This window comes from Pristis pectinata, chromosome 32, assembly GCF_009764475.1.
Source record: "Pristis pectinata isolate sPriPec2 chromosome 32, sPriPec2.1.pri, whole genome shotgun sequence".
NCBI classification, from domain to species: Eukaryota; Metazoa; Chordata; class Chondrichthyes; order Rhinopristiformes; family Pristidae; genus Pristis; species Pristis pectinata.
This window is the reverse complement of record NC_067436.1, coordinates 8,491,055-8,518,454: the sequence shown is the minus strand read 5'-3', so window position 1 is coordinate 8,518,454 and position 27,400 is coordinate 8,491,055. Positions and strand designations below refer to the sequence as shown.

The 27,400-nt window shown below is 43.3% G+C and overlaps 1 protein-coding gene across 1 annotated transcript in view; it reads right to left on the bottom strand.

Annotated features, from left to right (window-relative positions):
- Positions 1–27,400, bottom strand: part of LOC127585235 (RNA-binding protein with multiple splicing 2) — an 88,316-nt gene that overhangs the window by 30,931 nt on the left and 29,985 nt on the right. Inside the window, exons 3-4 of the mRNA XM_052042535.1 lie at positions 25,983–26,021; positions 572–634 (exon numbers count right to left, since the gene is read on the bottom strand). Coding sequence (XP_051898495.1) covers positions 572–634; positions 25,983–26,021 — 102 coding nt within the window. The remainder of the gene's footprint in view (positions 1–571; positions 635–25,982; positions 26,022–27,400) is intronic.

The following is a 27,400-nucleotide window of genomic DNA, read 5'->3' as shown; positions in this document are numbered from 1 at the left end:
TTAACAGTCCTTCAGTTTTATGGCCACCATTGACCTCACCAGTTTCATATTTCAGATTTAAATTCAAAATTTACAGGCTGACAGGATGAGGATTGTTTTAATTTGGAGTCAGTGGTTCAAGTTCCCAAATTACTTAACCAATGACAGCTCTTTACATCACTGAACCCATCTAGAATATTTCCACATCAGCCCAGAGGTTGCAAAGACCTTAGACCCCAAGACATAAGTCTATTGGCTTAGGACGAGGTTAGACTAAGTGCTCATGATCCCTTGGAGAATAGATGAACGAACTATGGACTTGGCAAGTTCAACTTGTGCAAAAAGCATTCTGCAAGACTGGGAGAGCATGTGGTCTTGGTCTCACTACAAATTCTGAGTAGAGGCAGAGGTGGTGTGTAGTTGAATGTGGTTGAAGAAAATTCACTTCAATCCAGAGGCACTGACCCATTTCGTAAGTGTCGGGACACATTGTGAAGGTAGACAGTTAGACAAGACCCAGCCAGGATTTAATACAGAAAGCCCCTTCTTTGATTGACTTGACTCAAGATGCATCACACAGGTCAGTACTTACATTTAATGCATTTTTTGCTGCTTCAGCTCCAGCTCGACTGTCAAATGTTACAAAACCAACTGGCTGGAAGAGAAACAGGGAAGCAATTAAGTAATTTAGTGCTACATATTTAAAAGCTAATCAAATACCCCTACATTAAGGCAAAATATCATGGTTGTCAGCCACCAAGCTGGAATTAGTTGATTTAAATTGACTTCACATGTTGCTTAGTCTCATTAGACCCTTCTGGTCATATCCACTTTCATAGAGAAGTTATGGTAAACCATCACTTGTTATGACTAAAGCAAGCAACTTCTATTTTTCTATTTTGAGGTGCTGAAATACAAGATAGCCAATCCAGGGCATACAAATGGAAGGATTATATATACACAGGCTAAGTTTAGGAGGAAGTGCCTACAGTTGACAGCTGGACAGGAAGAATAAATGCAATTCTTTCAGGATTATGCATCTGGAACAGCTGCTTGTGGAAAAAGTAGGTCCAAAAATGTAGTGCTCCTATTCAAGGGTAGGTCTATCTTCCTGGTAATTATTGTAAAGAGCCTCTGAATAGGCTCCTATTAGGCTATCAGACAGGTCAAGGACTTCCATTTCCCCAGGGAGTTCTTACTCATGTGGAGAAGAGCCATCCACTGGTGTGGATGAAACCAAGTCTGGATATACTCTGGACAGGCAGTATCTGTGACATGACATTCTTGGTCAGTACCCTTTCCTCATTTTGGTTACAAGATCAGGTTACTTAACATTTTAATATCCCAGAATGACAGTGAATGGCCAAGGATCCAAAATATCTAGACAAGCATTTTTTTTTGGATTTCTGGCATCTGTATCTTGCTTTTGGGCCACAAAGTTGGATATTCTGAATGGTATGCAAGTAGAAAGCTAATGAATAAATTAACACACATTGGGAAATCAGTGTTAAAAATATCAAGGTCTTCCAGATCCAAACAGAGACAGTCTAAATTTACGTGAACTAATAGTCAAAACCGAAGTATATCCAATTCAAGTTTGGCAATAGTGAAGCACAATTGGACTATCGTAGACTCAATTGTTCAAATTTTGGATTTTTCCTAGCTAGGAAATTCTAATTACGATTAAGGCAAAATATGCAATCCAAAACCATCCATTCTAAGCAGCTGTGGTAATTGCAACCTTGGAACAATCAATATACAAATCGACCTGAAGTGGGTTTTGGGTCTGCATTTAAACTTGATGTGGGTTCTTTTGAAACTCTAGCAAATGGCTCAAATTCGATCAAGTGTGGGTTTGTTTCACACTTACTAAGCTTTAGAAAAAGGGCAGGCTAAAGCCATATCATCAGCATACATTATTGGAAGTAACTCATTCCACAACTATAAATTTAGAATCAAAAGCTCCAAGAATTGTTAAAAGCTAAATACTCATTTAACAAGATTTAGTTTGTACTTTCAGCAACAAACCTTATTTGTTGACCAAGCTTCAACTGGATGCAAGATTCCCCATCCCATCAATTGAGTGGTTACAATCTACCAATTTATAATGTGAGCACACCATAGTGTAACAGGCAAGTAGCTCTTCTCTTCATATATCACCACTTATCCTGGCCAACATTCCCCCCTCACCGAAGAATGATTGATGTGCATGCTATGCTAGTCATACACAAAGGCAGCACAATTGATAGAGCTGCTACCTCACAGCGCCGGAGACCAAGGTTCAATCTCGACCTCTGGTGTTATGTTATGTTTGCACATTGTCCCCATGGGTTGCTTCACACATTCCTGAAGATATGCTGGTCAGTACATAATTGGCCACTAAGTCTCCCTGGTGTGTAGGTGAGTGGCAGAATCTGGGGAGAGTTGACAATGTGAAGATGAGATTAATGCAGGATTAGTACAAAAGGGATGGTTGACAGTCAGCAGAAGTGGGCTGAAGGGCCCAGTTCCAGGTTGCATCTCTGACAAATTTGTATAATGGTTCAAGATTGTTTGGTGGTAGGGGGAAGATTTGGTGGCAGGGGAAGGGGTGGGAAAGAGGAGGTCAAAATGAATGGAGACAAATGGACAAGGCACTTGTGGCCAAGCCAGCTCTGCCATTCAGCACGATCAGTACTGATCAGATTGCAACTTCAGCTCTGCATCCTCACTTGGTACCATAACCCTTCACCTTCTCATGATTCTACCTTAAAAGGCACACAAACACTGCTTGCACCATCCTTTAAGCTCTAAGACAAAACCTTCAAAATGAATTGCACCTTCTCTAAACTCTACAATTTTGTTTTTAAAAAGCAGTGACCCCAGTTCTGAATTCTACCATCGGAGGAAATACTTAAATACAAACCTTACAGACAGCCCCAAGGATTTCAAAATTAGGTCACTTCTCTCTTTGAACCCCAGCAGTTATAAGACTTGTCTGTCCAACCTTGTCTCAAGACAACCCATCCATTATATTTTGTTACAAGCTATACCTCAAACCAGCCTGTGCATACAGCATCCTAGTTTAGGATGAACAGGAGGAGCTGCCTCAAGAATTATACTACTGAATTTTAGCACATCCCCCAAGCAGATGGAAGACAAAACTGGAAAGTTCAGAGCAAACCAAATGAAAATCTAGTTCAATGTGCCCAGTCCAGGTTAAAATGATCCTGGGAGTTTGTAATGAGTTGACAAATCGAACAGGACCTAAAGCCAGAGATAAGTCTGGAGGTGATACACAAGGAATAAACATGCTATAGCACTCCAGAGCTCTGGGGGCACCAGCATGTGACCAGGAATAGTTGAGGTAGCAGTGCAAGGTGCCAAAATTGACATGCAGGGATCAAATTGTTTAAGGATTTTAAGTGTTGACATACATGAACCAACATGGATCACCCTCAACATGCAAGGAGTGATGGCGAATGGGACTAGAATTATTGATCAACCATATGCCAGGGTAAAAGCCAGTGGAGTATTGGGGATTAGTCTAGAGGTAATAATGGTGCCGATTCTGGAGCTGCTACCTCACAGCTCCAGTTACCCAGGATCAATCTGGACCTCTGGGTGTAGTACGAGGAGTTCGCATGTTCTCCATGACCCATGGGTTCTCTCTGGGCACTGCAGTCTCCTCACACCCCAAACTAGTGCAGGTTGGCTGCTGTAGATCACATATAATGTTGGAGAGTCATAGTTGATGGGGAGAATGGGTTGTGGGGGATGGATTGCTCAGTAAACTGGCACAGACACAAATAGGCTGAAATGTCACTTCCTGGTGTCCTAAGAAAACATGAAACAAGACCTTGGGGGAGGGGATTTTTTTATAAGCAGATGCTGAGTAGCCACGTTACCAAGTACAAGATCTTATTAGTCACATACATTGAAACAGTGAAATGCATCTTTTGTGTAGAGTGTTCTGGGGGCAGCCCGCAAGTGTCGCCATGCTTCCAGTGCCAACATAGCATGCCCACAACTTCCTAACCCATGTCTTTTGAATGTGGGAGTAAACCAGAGCACCCGGAGGAAACCCATGCAGACATGGGTAAAATAAACTCCTTAGTGGCCAGAATTGAACCCAGGTCACTGGCACTGTAATAGCGTTACACTAACCGCTACACTACTGTACATACAAACTGGAAGTACTTGGACACATGCACAGTGTACTGGCCAAAACCAAGCTCCAATGCCTGCTTGGCAATTTTATCCATCCTGGCTAAGCATTTAAATTGGTAAAAATGTTAACCATTCATTTAAAGTGGATTAAATACTGAAGGTTGCCCAGTTTAAGGTTGCACAATTTGAGCCATCACTTCTAACCACCAAGCTCAGCTATTAGTCCTATTAACCCCTTCCCTGCCTCCCCTATTGCTTACAAATTTTTGGTGACTTGTCACCACGGTCTTCAGCCTCTTGTACATCCTTGAACACAACAAAAAACAGCCACTCATCTGGTCTCGTGTCCACGGTGTTCAGGTTTCACACAACCATCAATCCTCCAGCATTTCTCACCACATGTTCATCAAGGATTGGTTTCAACTACTTTATGGTCAGATTCTGCAGCTTGAATAAAAGCAGCTTCTGAATTTGGTATTTGATTTCTGTGACTTATGGCCCAAGAGCTGCAGGGGCTCAGTTGCTGAGCATATTCTAGACACAATGGATTTAAGAAAAAGGGAACCAAGGGATGTGGGATTGGTGAAGTGGCAGAGGCTAAAAACAGTTGTGATCTTTCTGAATTGTAGGGCAGAATCAAGAACTAGAGGGCATTGGCTCAAGGTGAGGAGGGAGATTTAATAGGAACCCAAGGGGCAACTTTTTCCACATGGAGTGGTCAGTAAATGGAATGAATTGCAGAGGAAGTGATTGAGGCAAGTACATTAACGACATTTTAAAAAGTACTTGGACAGGTACATGGATAAAAATTTAGACAATATGGGCCAAACTCAGACAAATGAGACTAGCTTAGATAGGAACCTTGGTTGGCATGAACCAGTTGGGCTGAAGGGCCTGTTTCCATGCTATACGACTGATGAGGGGTCAAATGGTCTAGTCCAGCTATCACAATGCTCTTACACAAGAACAAGATCTTGAAGTGCCAACATTTAGTCACACCCATTTAAGCACCATCCTTGTATGGATGATCCAAATTTCCCTTTCATCTGCCATCTTTTTGCCCACCCAGTCTTTACACACGCCACCTACAATCTGCTGGAGGGACTCAATGGGGTCGAACAGCATGGGGGGGGCGGGGGTGGGGGAGGGAAGGGGAGTGGTTTGAGGGAGGGAATTGTCAGCATTTCAGGTAGCCAAGTCCTCAGATATTGTTAATCCTTTCCCACCAAGATGCTTTGCAGCTGGCCCCTTCAGTTAAGGATATTGCAACTAGTCAAAACTCCCTGCACCAATCCCCAGCTACCCCTTGCCAATGTTTCACAAACCCTTGCTTTGTCCATTAACCAATCCTCAGCCCAGTATCTTGTGCTTGTAACCTTGTAGTACCTTGACTGAATGCCTTCTGGAAATCCAAATACACTACATTCACCAGCTCCCTTTCATCTGCCCTACTAATTACATCCTCAAACTAAATTTGTTAAGTGTTTCCCCTTCATAAACAGTACTACATTGCAAAGTGATGTTATCATATAACAGATTCTAGCATTTTTGGTCTAATCAGTGAGGCCAATTAGCCTGTAGCTCCCAGTTCTCGCCCTCTTTTGAATGCCAGTCAAACACAAATCTTCCTACTCAAGTTGGTTGGCCTATAATTCCCTAGGTTCATCCCAGAGAATCATTAGTTTCTGACACTAATGGCAATATTTCTGTTACTATCAAAGGCAAAACCACCCAAGCAGAGTTTAAGACCACATGAGAGTTTAAAAACATCTGTTACTTCAGCTGTTAAGACCCAGACAGAAAAGTACCCTCAAAGCCAATCCCCCAGTCCAGATGAAGGGTCTCAACCCAATACATTGACTGTCCATCTCCCTCTGCAGATGCTGCCTGACTCACTAAGTTCCTCCAGCATTTTGTTTGTTGCTCCTCAAGTCCAAAGTATGGATTCACAGGAAGCCACTACTCACTACACCCAATTCAGGCTGCCACGTATTGATGTTTAAACAATAGCACCACTTCCTCAACAAGCTAGCACTCCGATTTGGAGATGCAGCACAGAAATAGACCCTTCGGCCTACTGAGTCCATGCTGAACATCAATTACATTTACAGTAATTTTTTAAAAAAATATTTTTTACTCAATGCTGGGTCCAATGGTTTGGAGGTTTCCTTCAGAGAACTTTGTCTTAGACCTTGTCCTGGGAGTTGCTAGTGCTTAAGGTTTTTTGGATTTTCCTTACAACAACCCAAAAAAAAAAATGAAGACCAGTTTGTAGGTAACAGCAGCCTCAAGCCATTCAAACCATGGATGAAATTTTTTTTAAATTCCAATAAACTTTATTCATAATAAAAAGGCAAACTATATACAATTATAAAACAGTGCAAGCTGTTACATTCTTGTACACATCATTCATTAGTGTTACCTCTATACAAAAACAGCACAGATGCCACATGCGTGGCTCCCCAGTCCTGTTTTTACAATATTTGGGGCTTTCTCACCTGACCCTGCCCCTCCCTCTCCAGTGGCAGAAGAGGACTAAACTGTAGTCCTTCCCCGCTGAGCCTTTGCGTTGGCTGCACCCAGCTTCAGTACATCCCTCAGCACGTACTCCTGCAGCCTGGAATGTGCCAGTCGACAGCATTTCCCTGCAGACATCTCGCAGTACTGGAAGACCAAGTTTCAGGCAGACCAAAGGGAGTCTTTCACCAAGTCGATGATCTTCCAGCAGCAGCTGTGTCTGTGTGTCCCCAGGAATAGCCCATAGATCAGAGAATCCTCTGTTACGCAGTTGCTGGAGATGAACTGTGACAAGGACCCTTGCATCTTTCGCCACACCCTCCTCGCAAACCCACAGCCTGCAAAGAGGTGGGTGACCATCTCATCCCCAGTGCAGTCCTCCTGGGGGTAGCACGCGTTGGGAGTGAGGTTCCGACCATGCAGGAAGGATCTGACTGGGAGGGCCCCTCTCACCACCAGCCAAGCGAGGTCTTTGTGCTTGTTGGTGAGTTCTGGCGATGAGGCATTCTGCCAGATGGTCTGGACAGTCTGCTCAGGGAACCACCCCACAGTATCCATTGAGTCCTTCTCCTGCAGTGTCTGCAGGATGTTCCGTGCTGACCACTGCCTGATGGACTTGTGGTCAAAGGTGTCGGTCTGGAAGAACTTTTCCATGAAGGACAGGTAGCACGGCAGTGCCCAGCTGACTGTGATGCCGTGTGATGGGCCAGGCCTATCCTTTGCAATAGCAGGGACAGGTAGAACCTCTGTATGTAGTGACACTTGGTGCCCACGTACCTGGGTTCCACACAGCCTGATGTGGCCACAGATGAAGGTGGTCATCAGGATGAGGGCGACACTTGGGGGGCACCTTTACCCCCCACTGTTCAGGGACTTGTGCATGGTGACCCCAATGGGCTGATATTGAGAGGTCTACCATCTAAAAATACCTACAGGAGTATTAGCAAGCCCATTTCAGATTTGGGACAACTGCCCTTTACCAAGGGTGATCATCTAATTAGTTCTACTCAGCCAGCACAAGTCATTTATATCAAGTAACTAGTGCTGGAGGTCAATACTGCCTTTCATCACTCCCACCTCTGATGTGAACATCTTCAACGGGGGCTAGGTTTAGGGCTGAGATTGGAAGATTAGGCTGCAGCCAGGACAGAGCCAATGAGTGCAAGCATGATCTCCCACGTGGCCATCCCCAGTCTTGGTCTCTTGCCACTTGATCAAGGTCAGGTGATAAGCTGGTGTGTAACAGCTACCCTATGTTGTAAGAACCCAAGTATAGATAACATCTACTCCACATCGTGGTATGCCAGAAGCCTCTTGAACCACCCAAACATTGTCAGACCCAAATGTCATCCTGCTATAGCTCAGGAACTTTTTCTTGGTTGTTGACATTACCACCCAGAGAAAGACATGACAGGCAGGGAATGGTCAGTTCAAAGAACATGGTGGATACCCTTGATCTGGCATTGCCAACTAGAAAAGGAATGTCCTCATGGTACAAACTTCACTGTCCGGAATGAGTTTGGCAGCTCAGCGACTTATCCTGCAGAATTAACGAACACTTTGACTTGCAGAACCAACACTCGAGTCACTCCAAACCCAAAAGATATGGACAAGGCAGAGGACTTCTGACCAGGTGGACAGGAGACCTGCTGATCCACATCCAGAGTGAGACAAACCTTCCTCCCAGGTCATTTCAATGACCAGGCCAGTAAAGAGAATCTTCTGACAAGACATGGACAACAGAAGTAAAAGTGAATTCCAACAAGGACCTTCCAAGAAGAATGCTTGGAGAACATCTTGTCATAACCCACATTGGGCAAGCAGAGCCTCATGTCTGCCCACTGGCACCCATTTGATATCCCCACCCAAGGGACCATGCAGATATCTCCATCACCTGTGCAATGTACCAATGCCCAAACTGCAAGCAAAATAATCATCAACCACAGGTTTATGACATTATACTGATACTGGTAGCCAAAAATCTGACAAGCTTTGTTCCAAGATCAGGTAGTTTGAAACATTTACTACAGAATAAATAATTCCCTGTAGCTTGCAATGCTCACATACTAAATTATTCAAAAGAGTAATGATTTGAATTCCACTTATATTGACGTTTACTTAGAACAAAGGAAAACTATACAGCACTGCCTATAATTGCTAAAATATTATTCAGAATATTCATGCACATTATGCCTTGGCCAGACTTGTATACACCCTGCTGAGGATCAAAACCACAATACCACTACCGTCAAATACTGGGAATTTCCTGCAGTCAATTTAGGCACTTGTCATTCAAGTATTTATTTTAATAAACCACAAATTGACAAGAGCCATCTTGACACTAAGCATTTGTTTTTAAGATTCCACAGGAGGCTATTCAATTAGATAATATTGGTAATACAACTCATCCATTCTGTAGGGTTGTGACGATATTGAGTGTACAATCTGAGAGCTCTCAACTTAAGTCAAGACCAAGTTCTATCTGGCATAAGTATCTACGAGTACCCTCACTATAGGGAGATTCTGTCAACCTACACTTCAAGGACTAGTTTACTTCACTTCTTTAGTCTCTACAGAAGAGTCTTGTTGCCAGTTGTCACTATGGGTCCCTCCTCCCAACTGAGGAAGAGATACTTCCAGCTAATAAAGCAGTTTAAACAGTTTTAAGTGAGACACATTTAATTCTAATAAGTAATTCTTAATGACTTGTGTTTGAAAATCCTTTGTGAGCTACAAGTGCAATTCTTACAAACTAAAAAGTCATACAAACAAGTTGCAGACAAACAAGTCGTCTGTCACAAAAACCAAAGGCTGATGAATGAATTCTAGGTCTTCTTTCTGTAACCCCTTCTGTCATTTCTCCCCTACGCTGATTGCTTCTGAATATTTATTCCCCCCCCCCCCCCCCCACTTAGTGGGCATCATTGGCATGTGATGTTCTGCCCCCCCCCCACCACAACCATATTTTCAGGCCAGATAAATGGAGTGTAAGTAAATGTGGATCCCACTGTTCTATGTTAAGAGGCTGAGCAGGGAATATTGGTTGAAAGTTTAACTTGGCAAACAGACACCTTGAGCCTTGGACAATTTCTGCTGTTTTTACAAAGGGATTTTAGCTTAACGAGCAACCACTTCTTGACCTTTGGACAGGTCATGCTGCTGTGCTAAAAAGCTGAGGTTAGCAATAAACCTTTGTGGCCTGGAAAGTGAATATCCATCACTGTGCAAGTCTTTGGTGCAAAATATTCTCAATCTTGTTGGGAGAGCACTGAACTGCAGTAGCCATACACACATAGCTACAAGAGCATGTTAGACACTAGGAATCCTGTAGCAAGTAACTCCCCGAAACCTGTTCGCCATCCGAAAGGCGAAGATCAGTGTGATGGCATACTCTCCACTTGGCTGGATGAGTGTAGCTTCAACACACAAAGTGCTCCACACTATGCAGGACTTAACAGCCCACTTGATAAGATACCCCATCCATTCACCACCAACATAATAGCAGCAGTTTGTACCGTCTACAGGAATGCACTGCAGCAACTCACCAAGACTTCAGACAGCACCTTCCCAACGCATGACCTCAACTAGCCAGAAGAACAGCAGCAAAACCATGGGAATACCACCTCCTGAAGGTTGTTTACTTTAAGGTCAAGGAGGTTCAGCATGTCAAACTTCTGCAGAAATACTGTTGGCTGCATTATTGTCTGGTACAGCAATTTGAACACACAAGAACAAGCTGCAGAGAGTAGTGGACTCACCCCAACTCTCAGGAACATCCCTCCTCACCAGCGGTATCTACACGAGGTGCAGCCTCAACAAGACAACAAAGATCCCCACCAAGCGGGCCATGCCATCTTCTCACAGCTACCATCAGGCAGGAGGTACAGAAGCCTGAAGTCCCACACCATCAAGTTCGAGAATAGCTACTTCTCTCAACCATTTGTTTCTTGAACCAAGCTGCACAACCCTAATCACCTCAGTATAGCGACACTTTGCACTACAATGGACTGTTCTTCGTACAATTTGTTTAACGTTTTTGTGAATACTGCCTATATGATGCTATGCACTTGTGATTCTGCTGTAAACAAGTTTTTCATTGCATCTGTTCATACATGTATTGTGCAAATGACAAACTTGAATTGACTTTCCTCCAAGCCACACACCATCCCTCCTTGGAACGATATCACTGTTCCTTCAGTAGCTGGGTCAAAATCCTGCAACTCTCCCAACAGCATTGTGGGGATACCCACATCTCAAGGACTGCAGTGGTTCAAGGCAGCAGCTCATAACCACCTTCAAGGGCAACTAGGGATGGGTTAATTAAATGCTGGCTCAGCCTATGAAGCCCACATCTCTTGAATGAATGGAAAAGAAACACCAATTTCTAATATTAAATGCTTTGGGCATCAAACCCATTAAGTACAGACTGGATATTGAATTTAAAAGCAACTTTTCATTGCAATTTATGGCCAGCTACGATCTGACATTCCCCCATCTGGAGGGGGAGTGAATGGCCAATGTCAGTGCAAGTGCAGAATAATGGGACATAGTTCTGATCCACTAACAGCCTCAAAGTTCAGAGACTTCTGCTCAGCATCAAGCATTATGTGGAGTGTAGTCTACTTTGATCTTGGCAAAGTGGATTTCTTCATTCAAGGGTTTGATGTTTTAAGATGAAGTTTTGACAAATATAATAGTGGCATTTCACTAATCTGGTTGTCACAGGAAGTGGCCTCAGCATTCCAGTTTCAATGCTTTCTCCCTCTCCCTTACATGGGAGCTGTGGGACTCCCTCACCTCCTGCGAGCAGGGTTGAAGAGTTTAATTAGAATCTGTTCCTTTCATTCAACTGCCCTATCCCCATCATTGGAGCACTGAAACAAACCTCGCAACTTCCCTCATTAGAAATTAATTGCTTGTTTGAGGGAATCTTGCACATTTCAGATTTCAATTAATACCAAAATTTTACCCACTTCCCAGCAGTACTCGAGCCAAAACTCCAGAAGGTACAAATGCAATTGTAATAGAAGTGCAACTGAAGTTATCACTAATGTTTGGAAACTGGGGATTAAGCTTCAATTAAAAATGACAGCCCATACAAAACAAACTCAGAAAGCAAAACATTTGGAGGGAAGCATTTGCTAAACTAGTGTTATCTTCCATAGGAAACTAGCTTGGAGAGGTTTGGAATTTGAAGAATGCTTTAATGAAAGGCAGCATATACAAAATACTGGAGTACTGCCTGGTCAGCACTGGAGAGATAAAGCAGTACATGCAGTCACAGCACAAAAGAACAGTCAGAGGACCACATCTATACTGACCAACTACCTCCATGCAAATTACCAAGGCACGGAAGGCCATGGGCCAAGTGGTGGTAAATGGGATTAAAGCGCCTGCCTAGGTACTTCAATATTCTTGGAGAACCTACTTCTACCACTTGGGCAGCATGTTCCAGATTCAAATCACCCTCAGGATGGGGAAGTTCTCCCTCAGATCCCTTCTAACCTAAACCTTCTAGTGTTAGGCATCTCAGCCATGGGGGGGGGGCGGAAGAAAAGTTTCCTCCATTTACCCCATACCCCCAAACATTGAACACTTTTTCAGGCCCCCTCAGCCCCATGGAGAACAAATCCAGCCTATCCAGTCTCTTCTCAAAATTGAAGTGCTCCATTCCAAGGCAACATCTTGGTAAATTTTCTCTGCACCCTCTCCAGTACTATTCCAAAGTCCAATTCATTGTCATATGCACAAGTACACGTACAGGTGCATTGAGAAATTTACTTGCAGCAGCATCATAGGCACATAGCATCAGATAAGCAGCATTCACAAGAAAAACAGATTACACACAATTTATACCTACAGTGCAGTGACCAAAACTGTACACAGTACTCTTAGCTGTGGCTTAACCAATGTACAAAGAACCTCCACGTTTATATTCTGTCTCCTGACTAGTGGAAGTATCCCATATGCCTTTGTTACCAACACAACTACCAGTGCTACCACCTTTAACTTGTACACCAAGATCAGTGCCTCCATACTCCCCGAGGCCCTACCAGTACAGCATCATCTTCTACATATTAGGATTAATTCCATCCATCATTGCTCTGCCCAAACCAACTCAATATCATCCTTTAGCCTACAGTGATCCTTCACTATCAACGCAATTCACATCATCTGCAAACTTGCTAATCACACCTCATACATTAACAATTTGAATGAGAGTATGTAACAGCAGAGGTTCCAGCACAGATCCATGGTACACCACTGGTCACAGGCTTAAAACAGAACAACCCTCCACCTCATATTTGATGATTTTCTCTGGAGCCCATGGGCTCCAAATTTTGAATTGTTCCTTTGTGGAACAGAGTAAAGACTTTATTGATGTCCATGCAAATTATATCAACTGCATTTTCCTCAAGTGTTACCTCTTCCCAAAAAAAGTGGTCAGATAGGATCTCCTAAAACTACACCAACGATCTTTGATTAATCCCTGCCTTTTCAAATGCAGATTAATCCTGGTGCAATAGCTTCTATAGCACAGAGTTTAGACTCGCAGGCCTGTGCTTTAACCTGGTTTATCCCTGCTGCTGCTCTTGAACAAGGGTACCGCATTCGCTATCCAGTCTTCCAGCATCTTACTTGGAGTCAGAAGGGATTTAAAATTCTGTCAAGGCCCCAGCATCCTGGAATGAGTCTTATCAAGCCCACCAAGACAAGTACTTTTTTTAAAATGGCAAAATGCACTAAAATTTCACTTTCTCTTCCCCCAACCCCTTCCAAATACATCAACTACAATGCCCTCATCTGTATTCATTAGAGGGAAATAGTGTTCATTTAAGACCTCACCACATCCTTTAGTTCTAGATCCACAGATTGTCCTAATGCCCTCCACCTCCCAACATTTTCCCCCCTGGTTACCCTCGTCATCATTTAAAATACTCTGGAATTTTCCTCACTCATCTGCCAGAGATATTTTATGACCCCACTTCACCTTCCCAAAACAATTTCCTCCACAATTCCCTTGTTTTCAGTTCTATATACCCATCACATGCTACTTTTCCTTTATCTGGCCCCCAATATCCCACGACATCCAGGATTTGCTGTCCTTACCATCTACCCTTATAGGAACACCAATATTAAACTCTTATTTTACTTCTAAATGAATTCCACTGGGATGTAGACATGGCTACAAACAGCTGCTCCCAGTCTACTTTTGTCTTAGGATATTGAAATCAGCCTTCCCCAGATTCAGGACCTTAAATTTTCAGACCAACTTTGTGCCTTCCAGTAAACACCTTAAAGTTGAAGGAGTTATAGTTAACATCACCAAAACGCTGACACTTCAACCACTTGCCTGGCTATGTTCCCCCAACAGGTCCAGTGCTGCCTCCTCTAGTAGAGGAATGTATTGGCTCAAAAGCTCTCCTGCATGCACTTTAAAAACTCCACTCTAAGCCTGTCACACTTAAGCAATCCAAGTTAATACTGGGGTAGTTAAAATCCCCAGTCATTACCAATTTATTACTCTTGCATCTCCAATTTGTCTGTCTGCTCTCTCATTTCCTGCTCGAGGCCTGTTATACACCCACAAAGTGATCATATTGTTCCAGATCTCTAACCACATGGCCTCACTTGAAGAACTTTCTTGGACATCCTCCCACATTACCACAGTGATGGAGCCCTTAATATTGCAGTGTCCCCCAATGACTCTACACCTGTGTAGAGTTGCCAGTCTTAACCCTTTCAATCACATCTGATAACAATATCAGATCCCAATGCTGCAAGTTCATCTGCCTTAATGTTTGCAGTTAGCCTTGCATTGCTTCCATGTGCCCCATCATGGGCAAGTCTGGTATCTCTACTGAACAGACTTAAATGTTCTGTTGGGGAGGAGCTACAGATAAACAAGGAAAACTACAGTGGTTAGTGTAAAGCTATTACAGTACCAGTGACTGGTTCAATTCTGGCTGCTGTCTGCAAGGAGTTTGTATGTTCTCTCCGTGACTGCGTGGGTTTCCTCCAGGTGCTCCGGTTTCCTCTGACGTTCAAAAGACATACGGGTTAGGAAGTTGTGGGCGTGCTATGTTGGTGCCAGAAGTGTGGCGACACTGGCGGGCTGCCCCCCGAACATTCTGGCAGAAGGTTATTTCACTATGTTGTGATGTACATGTGACTAAAGATATCTTATTCCCCTGCCAAATTTTAAATTCTCCCAACTGTACTGGACAACTTCCTTGCGAGAATGCTGGAATTCTGGTTCAGGTGCAACCCATCCTGCTTGTATCCCAGAAATGGTCCCAGTGCCCTGGAAATATAAAGTCCTCCCTCCTACACCATCCCTTCAGCCACACAACCTATCCTCACTAGCACACAGCACAGATAATCCAGAGATCACAACCTTAGGAGGTCCTTCTCTTTAACCTATGACCCAGTTCTCCAAATGCATGTTAAAGGAACTCATGCCATGTATTAGTACTATGAACCACAACATCTGGCTGTTTCCCCTCCACCTTTCGAAGTGCCTATAAATCATTCCTGATCCTGGCACCAAGGACACCACCAGCCTGGATTCACATCTGCAACTATGGAAGTGCAATCTCCATCTCCACTTGAGTCACCTACCACTCCTGCCTTGGATTCCTGCTCCCCTGCACAGCTGATCCACCCCAAAGGCAGTCATCATGGCTCTGGCCAGACTGTATGCAGGAGAGTGCATCAGGACCCATTTCAACAGCCTGGATTTTAGTATTCCTATGGCAAAACAGTCAGCATTTGCCAATGCTACTCTGAACAGCACATCTTTACTAGTCAGGACTGTGCACTGACTGAACTGGATACAGATTCATAGTAGCCTTCGAATTGATAAACATCAGAAAATTGCAGGAAGATTGGGCCGTGGGACTAACTGAACTGTGTAGTTGGCACAGACTGAATGGGCCAGTTGGTCGCTGCTGTAGTTAAAAATGGAAACTTGGCTGTCAGATTCCTGCAGTTTTGTGGTATTCCAAGTGTAATTTTTGAAAACATTTCACATCAAAAATAGCATTCCTCAAAATTCAGTGGTCAGATTGTTTGATATTTGGACTTTAGCACACTATGTTATTGTGTACACTTAAAAAGCACCATCAACCCTCTTACCTAGAGGGGTAGCAACTGATTTACTACTCAGACCAGCCCAAGCAGTAAAAAAAAGGGACAAGATAGCAGAGATTCCCATCACTGATCACTGCCAGTCAAAAGCAATGTGATGAAGTTAGCTTCACCTGCAAGGAATTTTATTGCACCCTGGTGTACATGCCCATAAACTAATCCTAATCTACATGGTAGTTTCTTTGATATCACTAGGTAATCTAGTTGCTATCATACCAGAGAAGCAGGTGAACTAACAATTCTGCCTGCACCACCACCACCCCCACCCACCCCATACCTTCAAAGAGCTCCTAATGTTACAACGAGGCTGTCGATGTAACCAAAGGGCAGGTAATTGAGAATAAAACAATGCAAGCCATGCTCTGGCAGGTTGAAGTCACTGTACATCCAGCATCAAGTCACAATGAATGAACAGGAAATTCTCCACCATCAATACCTTTAAAATCTCAAGGAAACCATATCCTACCACACTACTCACATACCAAGAAAGAGTTGGATTTCACTATTGTGCTTGCCATGCCAAGTGGGAACAAGAGCTCCTGCAAAAACCTTCAGCGGAAGAGAGGTGTTGACTTAGTCTGGGTTGAATTTTCATCCAGTTGGCAGAAACTGACTTGAATCTGCTTCCCCCATCACAGAAACCACATCTCACAGCAGAATGGAGTTATGGTCAACATTAAAAAGTACTCAAAGAATCTGGTCCAGCTAGAGCTCAGGATTTTAAAGATTGCAGCATCCACCAGTTGAAAGCAAAAGATTGGTCATTTAATTCCCTCTCTTGCTAGTCTGTGTGGTGTTGACCCAAGAGAGGAAGTATTTTTAATCTGCAACAGATCAAAGTAAATGAATATACTCCAAATCTCCCAGACTGGTGTCACACCTGCCCAAAAGGATTCAGGTGAAGTCTGTTTGTAGTTGAACCCAGGGTTGACTTCCACTAGCAAATTGCCAGCAGTGGAGAGAGTCAAGTGTCATCCAACAATGCATCAGTGGAATGAAGGCATTTGAAACAAGATTGCCTTTATAGGCCAAAGATGTTATTCAGGCTAATCTTGGATCCAAGTAGAAGCCATTAAAAACAAGGCTGGAGATGGAGCTAGAACCCAGAGCTCAAAAGGACAATGAATCAGCAGTATGGTTCAGATCACAAACCCCCAAGGCTAAGCAAAGTTTGGTTTTTCACCCACCATACATTAATTAGATGGCTTTTGTGGCAAATTCACCATAAGGGTTTGAAAACATCATAGGTCTTCAGTGAAACTCCAAATAGAGGGCAATTCCACCTACAGCACCATTTTTCCACTGTTAGGACTTGTCAAAAATTAAGCATATCTGAACTGTTCACACTCACTGATTAAAACAATTTGGAATTGATGTCTGTCTCTATGCCAAATTTATTCAATTGCTTCCAACATTGAATATCTAAACATGTCCCCTATAACATGCAGTGTGAAGATTAGGCATGGCCACCAAAATTCCATTGAAAGAAACTGCTCAACTACTTGCACCTACTCTGTTGGTGACCAGGTGTGAAGTTATTTAGGAAGGTCTGTGCAAAGTTATAGGCAAATCAGGAAAAAGTGATTGAAGCTGTCCATTAAAAAGGAAAACAGCACTTGATATTGGGCTGTACAGTAGATTAGATATTGATCAAAGAAATGGTACATTTGATATTCTTCAGATGAACAGATAATTTGCAAGGTTATTTAGGTGCTATAGCATTAACAGACCAAAGCTTTGGACAAAGCAGTACTGTAGAGAACACAAATAGGACAGTAGATTCAGTGGGAAGATGGATACATGCAATACCAGAAACTGTACAACAGGGTGCATAATCTTATTTCTGTTGGGTTGAGTGGTCCATGAACAACACAAGAGGCTGTGTTACCCAGCTATGGGAGGGGGGGGGGGGGGTGAAAACTGTCTGTATTTTTGGGAAGCTGAAGTTTACTGCATACACAGAAGGATGCAAACTTTGAACTTGGCAAGACTACTTTTGACAAGGTCCCACGAGCCAAACAGATTACACCCTTGGGATACAAGGAGAGTTGGATCCAAAATTAGCTTGGGAATAGGAAGCAGACAGATTGATAGAAAGTACAATTAGCAAGTTGGCAGAGGATGCAAAAATTGGTGTCGACAGTGAGGATGGTCAGGCTACAGGATTTTATTGATCAGCAAGATTGGCATAGTAGTGGCATTAGGAATTTAATCCTGAAGTGCAAGGTCATGCACTTTGGGAAGACCAAGGGTAGGACAAACACAATGAATGGTAGGTCTCTAGGAAGAAGGGGGAAGGAGAATCCTGGTGTACAAGGCCAAGGACGTCTGAAAGTAGCAGCAAACCCAAGGTAATGAAGGCATATGGGATACCTCCCTTCACTAGTTGGGATGTGGAACACCAGCAGGTGATTATTGGTACAACTTTGTAGAACATTGGTCAGCCCACAGCTGGAGGACTGCGTACAATTCTGGTCATCACAAAATAGGAAGGACATGATTGCACAAGAGGATGCAGAGGAAATTCACCAAGATGCTGCATCAGTTGTGGAGAGACTAGATGGGCTGGGTCCGTTTTCCCTTGGAGCAGAGAAGGGATCTGACAGGTAAACAAGATTATGACCGACATGGACAAGGAACTTTTCCTGCACAGCAGGGGTGACAAAACTAGAGGGAATAGGTTTAGAGCAAGGGCAACAGATTTAAGGGGGAAAAAAAGGATGAACTTTACAAGAATCAAAAGGTCAATTCTGTTTTGATATCAATATTGTACAACAGCATTGATTTTTTTTTAAAGCATGTAAAGTGTATTACACTAGCACCTTGCTTGGCACTACCCTGCAGGATGCCAATTTGTCATGACCTTGCTCCAGTCCATATACTCACAGGTATGTGCCCCTCTATCTCAAAAATTGGAGTGGACAATTCAAACCCTTCAAGCTGGCTTTGCCATTCAATATCACAGCTGATCATTCAAATAGAGTACCCACTTCCCTCCAATATCCCTTGGCGGGTTGTGTCTAAAGAAATCAACTCAAACACACGATTTGGCTTCAACTGTTTTCAGCAGCAAGGAATTCCACAACCCTGAGTGAAGTGTTTTTGTCCTACATGGTTTGCCCCTTGTCCTTGGACTAATGAAGTCCTAGACTCCCCAACGATCAGGAATATCCTTCCTGCATCTACTGTCCCGATCTGTTAAGAGTTTTGTACATTTGAAATTCCTTCTCATTCTTCTCAACTTACTAGTACAAAGCAAATCCCTCTTCACTGTACCTACCATTCCAGGAATCAATCTGGCAATCCTTTGCTGCACTCCCTCCATGGCAAGAACATCCTTCCTCAGATAAGGAGACCAAAACTGTGCACAATGCTCAAGGCATGATCTCACCAAGACCATGTGTAACAGCAATACATCTATGGTCTTGCACCAAAATCTCCATGAAGGTCAGCATACCACATCCTCAACCACCTGCTGCATCTCCAAGTCTACTTGGACTGGTGAATGAGGGCACCCAGATCTCATTGAGAAAGGAAATGCCATCTGTAGCCATCTTCTTTGATCTTCCTTGTTTTCAGCACCCAAGTGGGTAACTTGACATTTATTCATGTTATACTATATCTGCAATGCAATTGCCCACTTCACACTGGAGCTGCTCTGCTCCTTACTTCTCACACTCCCACCCAGCTTTGTGTTAACTGCAAATATGGATAGATTAATTCCCTCATCTCAATATTAATACATTGAATAGTTAGGCTGTAGCATAGTTCTGCAATATCCCACTAGTCATTGCCTGCCACTCAAATTACTGTTTCCTGTCCTTCAACTAGTTCTCCATGGCAGTACCCTGCTCAATTCCATGCATTTAATTCTGCATGCCAATCTCACAGGACCTTAGAAGGCTTTCTGACATTCCAAGTGCGCCACATCCTCTGGTGCTCCCAGTCTCAGTTCGTTAAACTTCCAGTGCATTTTTCAAGCACAATTCCCCATTAAATAGAGACAGGACTGGACAAAGTCAACATTAAGTGCTCCATTACTTCATAATGAACTCTAGCATTTTCACCCCCACTACTGATGTCAGGCTAATTGGTCTATAATACCCCATTTTCACGAGTAATGGATTTACATTTGCTACACTCCAGTCTCTTGGAATTGCTCCAGATCTATAGAACTTTGGAAAATGACCAATGCATCGATTTCTGGAACCACTGAAGTATTCTGGGACTTAATTCCATCAATTCCCTAGTACAATTTTCCTACCAATTGCATAGATTTCCTCCCTTCCATTGGATCCCATACTAGGGAGTTTCCTCAAGGACAGACCCAATATATTCAACTGATCCACCATTTCTTTGTGCCACATTAAATTCTCCCATTTTTGACTGCAAGAGACCAACATTTTCACTCTCTCCACAGATCTACAGGATGCTTTTACTATCAGTTTGTGTTCTTTGCAAGACGACCCTTTATTTTCCCCTTCATCCTCCTTTGCCAAATTAAGCTGCTCCCTAGCCCCAGCATTCTCTCTTTGGATCAAATACCATCCCTAATTTTGTTTTGTCACATTTCCCAATTTTTGCAATGATGTTTTTAATCGTCTATTGGAGTGCAAAGATGAATTGCAAGTGCTGGTCATTGCTTACCTTAAATATCAAGTAACATTTCCCAATATAACATAGCCATTGCTCTTTTATTAGTTTCCTTACAGACATGCATTGAGCTTATTACCATAGAAATCCTTGTGCTGGGGAGAGCTGGGCAGCCAAAACAGAGGGGGAGACAACAACTTCTACTGGGGTGATGCAAGCTTCTATAGGATTTAGGGACCCTAAAGAGCAGCCATTGACAGCCCCCAGTCACTGCCCCACACCAGCCTGGGTCCCACATCTCAGTACTGAGCAGCCACACCTCTCACCCCCAACCCATCCATACCCAGGTGGGCTCTCCACACTGAGTTGCGTTAGTGAGCTCACACCTGGCACAGCAAGCAGGGTGCATTCCCAAGTACTGTTAGGGTATTACTGTGCCATGAACTTGAAGGCGGGGGCTCATAGCATAGTAATATGATCTACAAATGTTCTTTTACCTGGGAATGCATCCTGAGCACTAGATGTGCATATATTGTGAGAATGCACAGAGTCTGATCAAATACAGAACTGAGGCATGTTGGTAACTGGTAAGAGTTAGCTGGGTAAGCTCTATAAAGTGGCCTGTTCTAAACTCAACAATAGTAAATGTCATGTTGTCTCAGAAGTAGTTACTCAACTTAGTTGGTTTATTGCAGAGAGCTTGATGCAACTCAAAGAATCTCTGCACAGATGGTAAATTAGGGATGTTGAGCAAAGGTTCACCTGCTGCTTCAATAGGTCATGTCAATTTTAACCCAGATGCCAAGCAAAATGTTGGCTTGTGTAAAGTATTAATTCATGCCACTGCTTGGATGGAATGAGCAGTCAGATCTTACTCTGCATGAAACACAGACATTGAATGCTTGGGAATTGTTAGAAAGCAGGGTGCCATCAGGAAAGTTTAGCTGATTGCTGGTTGTGAACCAACCAAGTTGCATCCTATCTGGAATGCATCACAGCTTGCTATGGCAACTGCTCTGCCCAGGACCACAAGGAACTGCAGTGTTGTGGACACAGCCCAGCACATCAGACACCAGCCTCCCCTCCTTGGACTCAGACTCGTCATCTTGGTGAAGCAGCCAGCATAATCAAAGACCCCACCCACCCAGGACATTCTCTCTTCTCTCCTCTCCCACTGGATAGAAGATTATAGGAGCCTGAAGGCACGTACTGCCAGACTCAAGGACAGCTTCTATCCCACTGTGATAAGACTATTGAACAGTTCCTTTATACAACGAGATGGACTATGATCTCACGATCTACTGTGTTGTGACCTTGCACCTTATTGCACTACACTGTCTGTAGCTGTGACACTTTACTCTGTACTGTTACTGTTTTTACCTGTACTACATCAATGTACTCTGTACTGACTCAATGTAACTGCACTGTGTAATGAATTGACCTGTGCGATTGGCTTGTAAGACAAGTTTTTCCACTGTACCTCAGTACAAGTGACAATAATAAACCAATACTTCATGCAAGAAAAATTTATAGGTGTACAGCATTGTCATGGTACTCTAACTTCAGCATCAAATCAACCTTGAATTCCAATACTCTGAAGCAGTTGCCTTACTTTTATTATGGGTGTGTATTTCCCCAGCCCCCCTATTTCTACAAAACTGAAAAGCTTTGTTAATCTTGCAGAGTGTCAAGGAAAAGTTTAGAAAGAGACCAGTCTCCTTTAGAAAAGGAGTGTTAAAGGTACTCTGATCCACTGGAACAATGTTAAAAGAAACCAGGGTGCAAAGATCTAAATGAAAAGCCAAAGATTTTGTATTCAAATAGGACAAGTGCCCTTTGCATCTTTTAGCAAGTCAAGTTTCAATTTTCAACCCCTTAAAGAGACACTGATTGCAATAAAGTTGCAGAAGTGGCCAGAAGGCCCACTCCAGAGAATTTAACGCAAGTAAATATTGAGGTTGCATCCAAGTTCAGGTTCAGCTGCATGTGGTGCCACCAAGCTCCCATTCAGCTGCTGGAACTTTGGGGAGGAGCCATCACTGGCACCTTGGCCAGTATTTATCCCTTGATCATCTGGACAAATTGGAGTAAACTCATACTTTATTGGCTGCAAACATCCACTGAAGACATACCACTTTAAAAATAAGGCCTACTATCAAAATGGAAGAGTAAATTTTAAGCATTCTCAAAGATTGGAATACCAGATACAGTCAAACAAATTCAGTAGGAGGGGACAGTTGTTTGTGACAGTGCAGATTGTAGTAGGATGTTTAAACCAGCAACTGAACCAGATGCTACTGGTACCCAAGATGCACCATTTGACTGGGTTGGTTGATAGCAAGCATCAATAAAGCCAGTGCAATTTAACACATGGACCCAATTACAAGTGATTTGTTCAGCCAGTACTGCTGCACCAAATGACATATGATCAACTTAAAGAATACAAACTCCTGAAAAATTATTTCCAGATTTAGAACTGTGAAACTCTACCAGACGGGTGTAGTATTTACCAGGGCTGTAGATGAATGGCAGAAACCAAACTCAAAGGTTACACTTTGGTGCCTTACACAGGTCGAGGTGAATTGTCCAAGTTAGATGGTACAATCTAAACATGTACTGCATTTGCCAAGAACTACATATTCTTCACAAATGTCACATGAACTTTTGATAACCTTTAAATGGAGATCAAAAGTATTCTATTATAGTAGCAGATACATTTGTCTAGGAGTTACTCCCAGACAATACACTAGATGTGTTATACAGGTGTCAACATGAATTGTGGCTGGAAAGATTCAAATCAAAATGGATTTCAGAGTACCACAGGCTACAACTACACAACAACAGCATGTGTTGCCTAGGAGTACAGCGAATCAGAGCCAAAAGGAGTTTCTAGGCATCTACTGTTCATTGTTTAGTATGATTTAGATTTGACTACTGGGAATGTGCAGCTTAACTTGAAGCTGATTTACAATCCTTATCTACTAGTAACCCACAAAAACATTGTCATTTTCAACCTCCAAGACAAATCAAAAACAAGCTTTGGTAGATAGGGCAAAATATTCACGTGAAAATAGTGCAAATTTTTCCAAAGTTGGCCAACTTCCACCTTTTAAAATGGCATCAGGCAAGAGCTGCAGAAAACTGAAGTCCCACACCACCAGGTTCAAGAACAGCTACTTCAACTGATCTGCACAACCCTAAATCACTATCTCAGTATAGCAACATTATGACTACTGCACAACAATGGACTTTTGTTCTAATTGCGTTTTGTAAAAACTGTATAATTTACATCTTTCTTGTGAATGCTGCTTATCTGATGCCATGTGTCTGTGATGTTGCTGCAAGTTTTTCATTATTTTTGAATTAAAAACTATTCATAATAAAAACTATATACAATAATAACTGTTCAAACCTTTACATTCGTGTACAGTTCCATTTTTAGTGTTACCTTTTCGTATATTAAAAATACAGCACAGATGCCACACACATGGCTCCCTGGGGTGATACCCCAATCCCATATTTACAACATTTGAGGGGCTTTCTCACCTGACCCCACCCCTCCTCCTCCTGTGGCAGGAGAACCCTAAACTGTCATCCTTCCCCACCGAGACCTCGCGCTGGCTGCACCCAGCTTCAGTGCGTCCCTCAGCACGTACTCCTGCAACCTGGAATGTGCCAGTCCGCAGCATTCCCTTACAGGCATCTCGCAGTCCTGGGAGACCAACAATTTTCAGGCAGACCAAAGGGCGTCTTTCACTGAGATGACGACCTTCTGGCAGCAGTTGATGTCCGTCTCTATGTCCCCGGGAACAGCCCAGATCAGAGAATCCTCTGTTACACAGCTGCTGGGGATGAAATGTGACAAGGACCCTTGCATCTTTCACCACACCCTCCTCGCAAACCCACAGCCCACAGAGGTGGGCGACTGTCTCGTCCCCAGCTCAGTCCTCCCGGGGGCAGCGTGCGCTGGGGGTGATGCCCCAACCATGCAGGACAGATCTGACTGGGAGGGCCCCTCTCACTGCCAGCCAAGCGAGGTCTTTTGTGCTTGTTGGTGAGTTCTGGCGATGAGGCATTCTGCCAGATGGTCTGGACAGTCTGCTCAGGGAACCACCCCACAGTATCCATTGAGCCCTTCTCCTGCATTGTCTGCAGGATGTTCCGTGCTGACCACTTCCTGATGGACTTATGGTCCAAGGGATTGGTCCAGAAGAACTTTTCCACGAAGGACAGGTAGTGTGGCAGCGTCCAGCTGACTGGCACACCGTGTGGCCACGGGACCAGGCCCATCTTTTGCAACAGCTGGGACAGGTAGAACCTCAGTACGTAGTGACACTTGGTGCCCACGTACTTGGGTTCCACACACAGCCTGATGCAGCCACAGACGAAGGTGGTCATCAGGATGAGGGCAACATTGGGGACACCTTTACCCCCATTGTCTAGGGACTTGTGCATGGTGACCCGTCGGACCCGCTCCATCCTGGATCCCCAGACGGACCGGAAGACGGTGCGGGTGATTTCCAAGCCGGAGGAGCGAGGAACAGGCCACACCTGTGCCAAGTACAGCAGCCCTGAGAGCACCTCACACCTATGCACATTACAAACTCAACTTTTTGACCAGCAGCCACCTCCCACGGTTAGTCTATAATTGCTCTGCCTAATACCATTTCAAACTTGCAATGACTCTTAACTTTCTAAATTTTCCACAAGCCTCAGGAACTACCCCTTAAAACCAGTCCTACTTATAAGGAACACTATTTTCTGCTGACATTAAGGCCTAGATATTGCTCCACAACTTGCTTTAAGACGGTATTGTGGGTCATCCTAGTGCTATCGGTGACAGCCACACTGGGCAAGAACTTCATGGTGCTAGGTTTTACAGATGTAATCTTTGCAACCAGCTTTAAAAAGGGACACAACTCCCAGGTGCAGGGAGGGAATGAGAATGTGCCCAAGGATCAGAGGAAACAGTTGAAGTATTGGCCTTTAAATATCATGGTATTAGAGAATGGAATTACTTGTTCAATGGGTTTAAAATCAAGAACCAATTTTCAGACCAAACAGCAGAAACCTCAGACAAATTGCATACAAATCATTGACACCATTTGGGAACATTGAGATTCCTGAAAAGTTAAACAAATTTCCTAAAGCACAAGTTATTCTACTTCAGCTTAACACATTTAAACTCTTGTGCAAACAATTTCTACACTTAATCTTACCACCCCAGAAGGATGCAATATTGGATATTATCCTCGATTTGGGAATTTAAAACTGGATATGAAGGAATAGTTCAAAATCCAACAAAACCTACATGTTTTGATTAAGTCAATTCCCTCCCTCACTTTCTCTCTCCATGTGGGGCAAAATGTACATTAAAATAAAAGTTTTAAAAACTAACATATTACCTCAGGCTACAAAAATAGTCATGAAGTTGCTAAAGGCTAGCTGTAGAATACAATAAATCAGCCCTACAAATCCCAGCACTCGGGGCAGCTCAGATACCATCACATCAGGGATTCTTTTAAAAAAAAGACACACGAGAAAATCCTTCAGAATGTTAGTTACCTGGGACACTAGTAGAAAAAAATGCTTACCTGTTTTGAGGTGAGTTTGATCAGTGACCCTTCATACCCCTGAAGAGAACATTACAATGATTATAAGAAGTAAAATATACACAAGAGTTATTGCTTCTTAAAGCACACAGTTACAACAATTCAACTCATTGACTGGTAGTTAACATTAGCAGTAAACTTCAAAACTTGCAACCTGGTAGAGGAATACGGGGGGCAAGGATATTGCAAATTAAACTACCCTAGAACCTAAATTGTTAGCATAAATTCAAGTGACACTGGTGTACATTGCACAGCAAAATTACACAACTGGTTAAATTTTGTTTCTTAAACTGTTTGGGCTCAAGGTAGTGCATTGATGCAGAGAATCAGGCCAGCTCCAATGTCAAGGCCTCCTTAAGCTGCAGGTTGATCAGAACAGTTCATTGCGAAAGCTTAAATGGGATTAGGTATCACATCTTAATGCAATGTTCATAGGGCAGCATTGTAGTCAGCCTTTACAACTGGTCAGTCTCCATTCTTAAAAGGTTGTGGGGGCAAAGGGGCTTTGAAGAGACAATGTGAACCATTGTGACTGGCAAGTAGCAGAAAGCTGTGCTTGCAAGTTCCACGCCAGAGATAAAGGGCTGGTGGGTGAAAATAAGACTGCAAATGCAGGAAATCCAAAAACAAAATGCTGGTAAAAACTGTCTGGAAGCATCCATGGAAAGAGAAACAGTTGTTCCTTTAGCCCCACAGATACCGTTTGACCTGCCGAGTTCCTCCAGATTCCAGTGTCTGCAGTCTTGTCTCTGAGAAATTGTTTCGGGTCTGACTGTCAGTACTGGGAAGAGATGAGAGTGGGTTTTCAGTAGGGAGGGAAAGATATGTAGAACAGTGCCTGTGATAGGACATCAGATGGTTTGAGAGATAATTATTGGCACATTTAGCTACCAGGCCTGTGTAATGTGTTTTTAGTGGTGGGACTGCCATTAATATCCCTCCCACTGAAAACTTACTTGCATCTGCTTCCTAGTGCAGACAATAAGGTTACAGACCAAACTGCTGAGTATAACTAGCTTCTCTGGTAGACAGCTGGCATGGACAAATGGTTTCCTGTGTTGTAACCACTCTAGGATTCTGCAAGATGTAGGTGAATACCCTTTTTAGGGATTAGGAGTTTGGCCTCAGGGGCTCACTGGTGGGCATAAAGAACCCCAGGCCACCTTAGAGCAAGGGTTCCAATGTACAACTCAATTCAAATAATACTAGTCACATGTCACCCCCCCCCCCCCCACCCCATTCAAATATGCTTGTTCACAGCCCTAATTAGTGATCAAAAGCACTCTGATGTAGCAAAGTTGTGAAAGGCTGCTTCATTTCTCAAATGATGCACCATTTGGCAGAATTGCTAAGTGGACATTTGACATGACAGGCTTCACTATTTGGATTAAAGACTCATT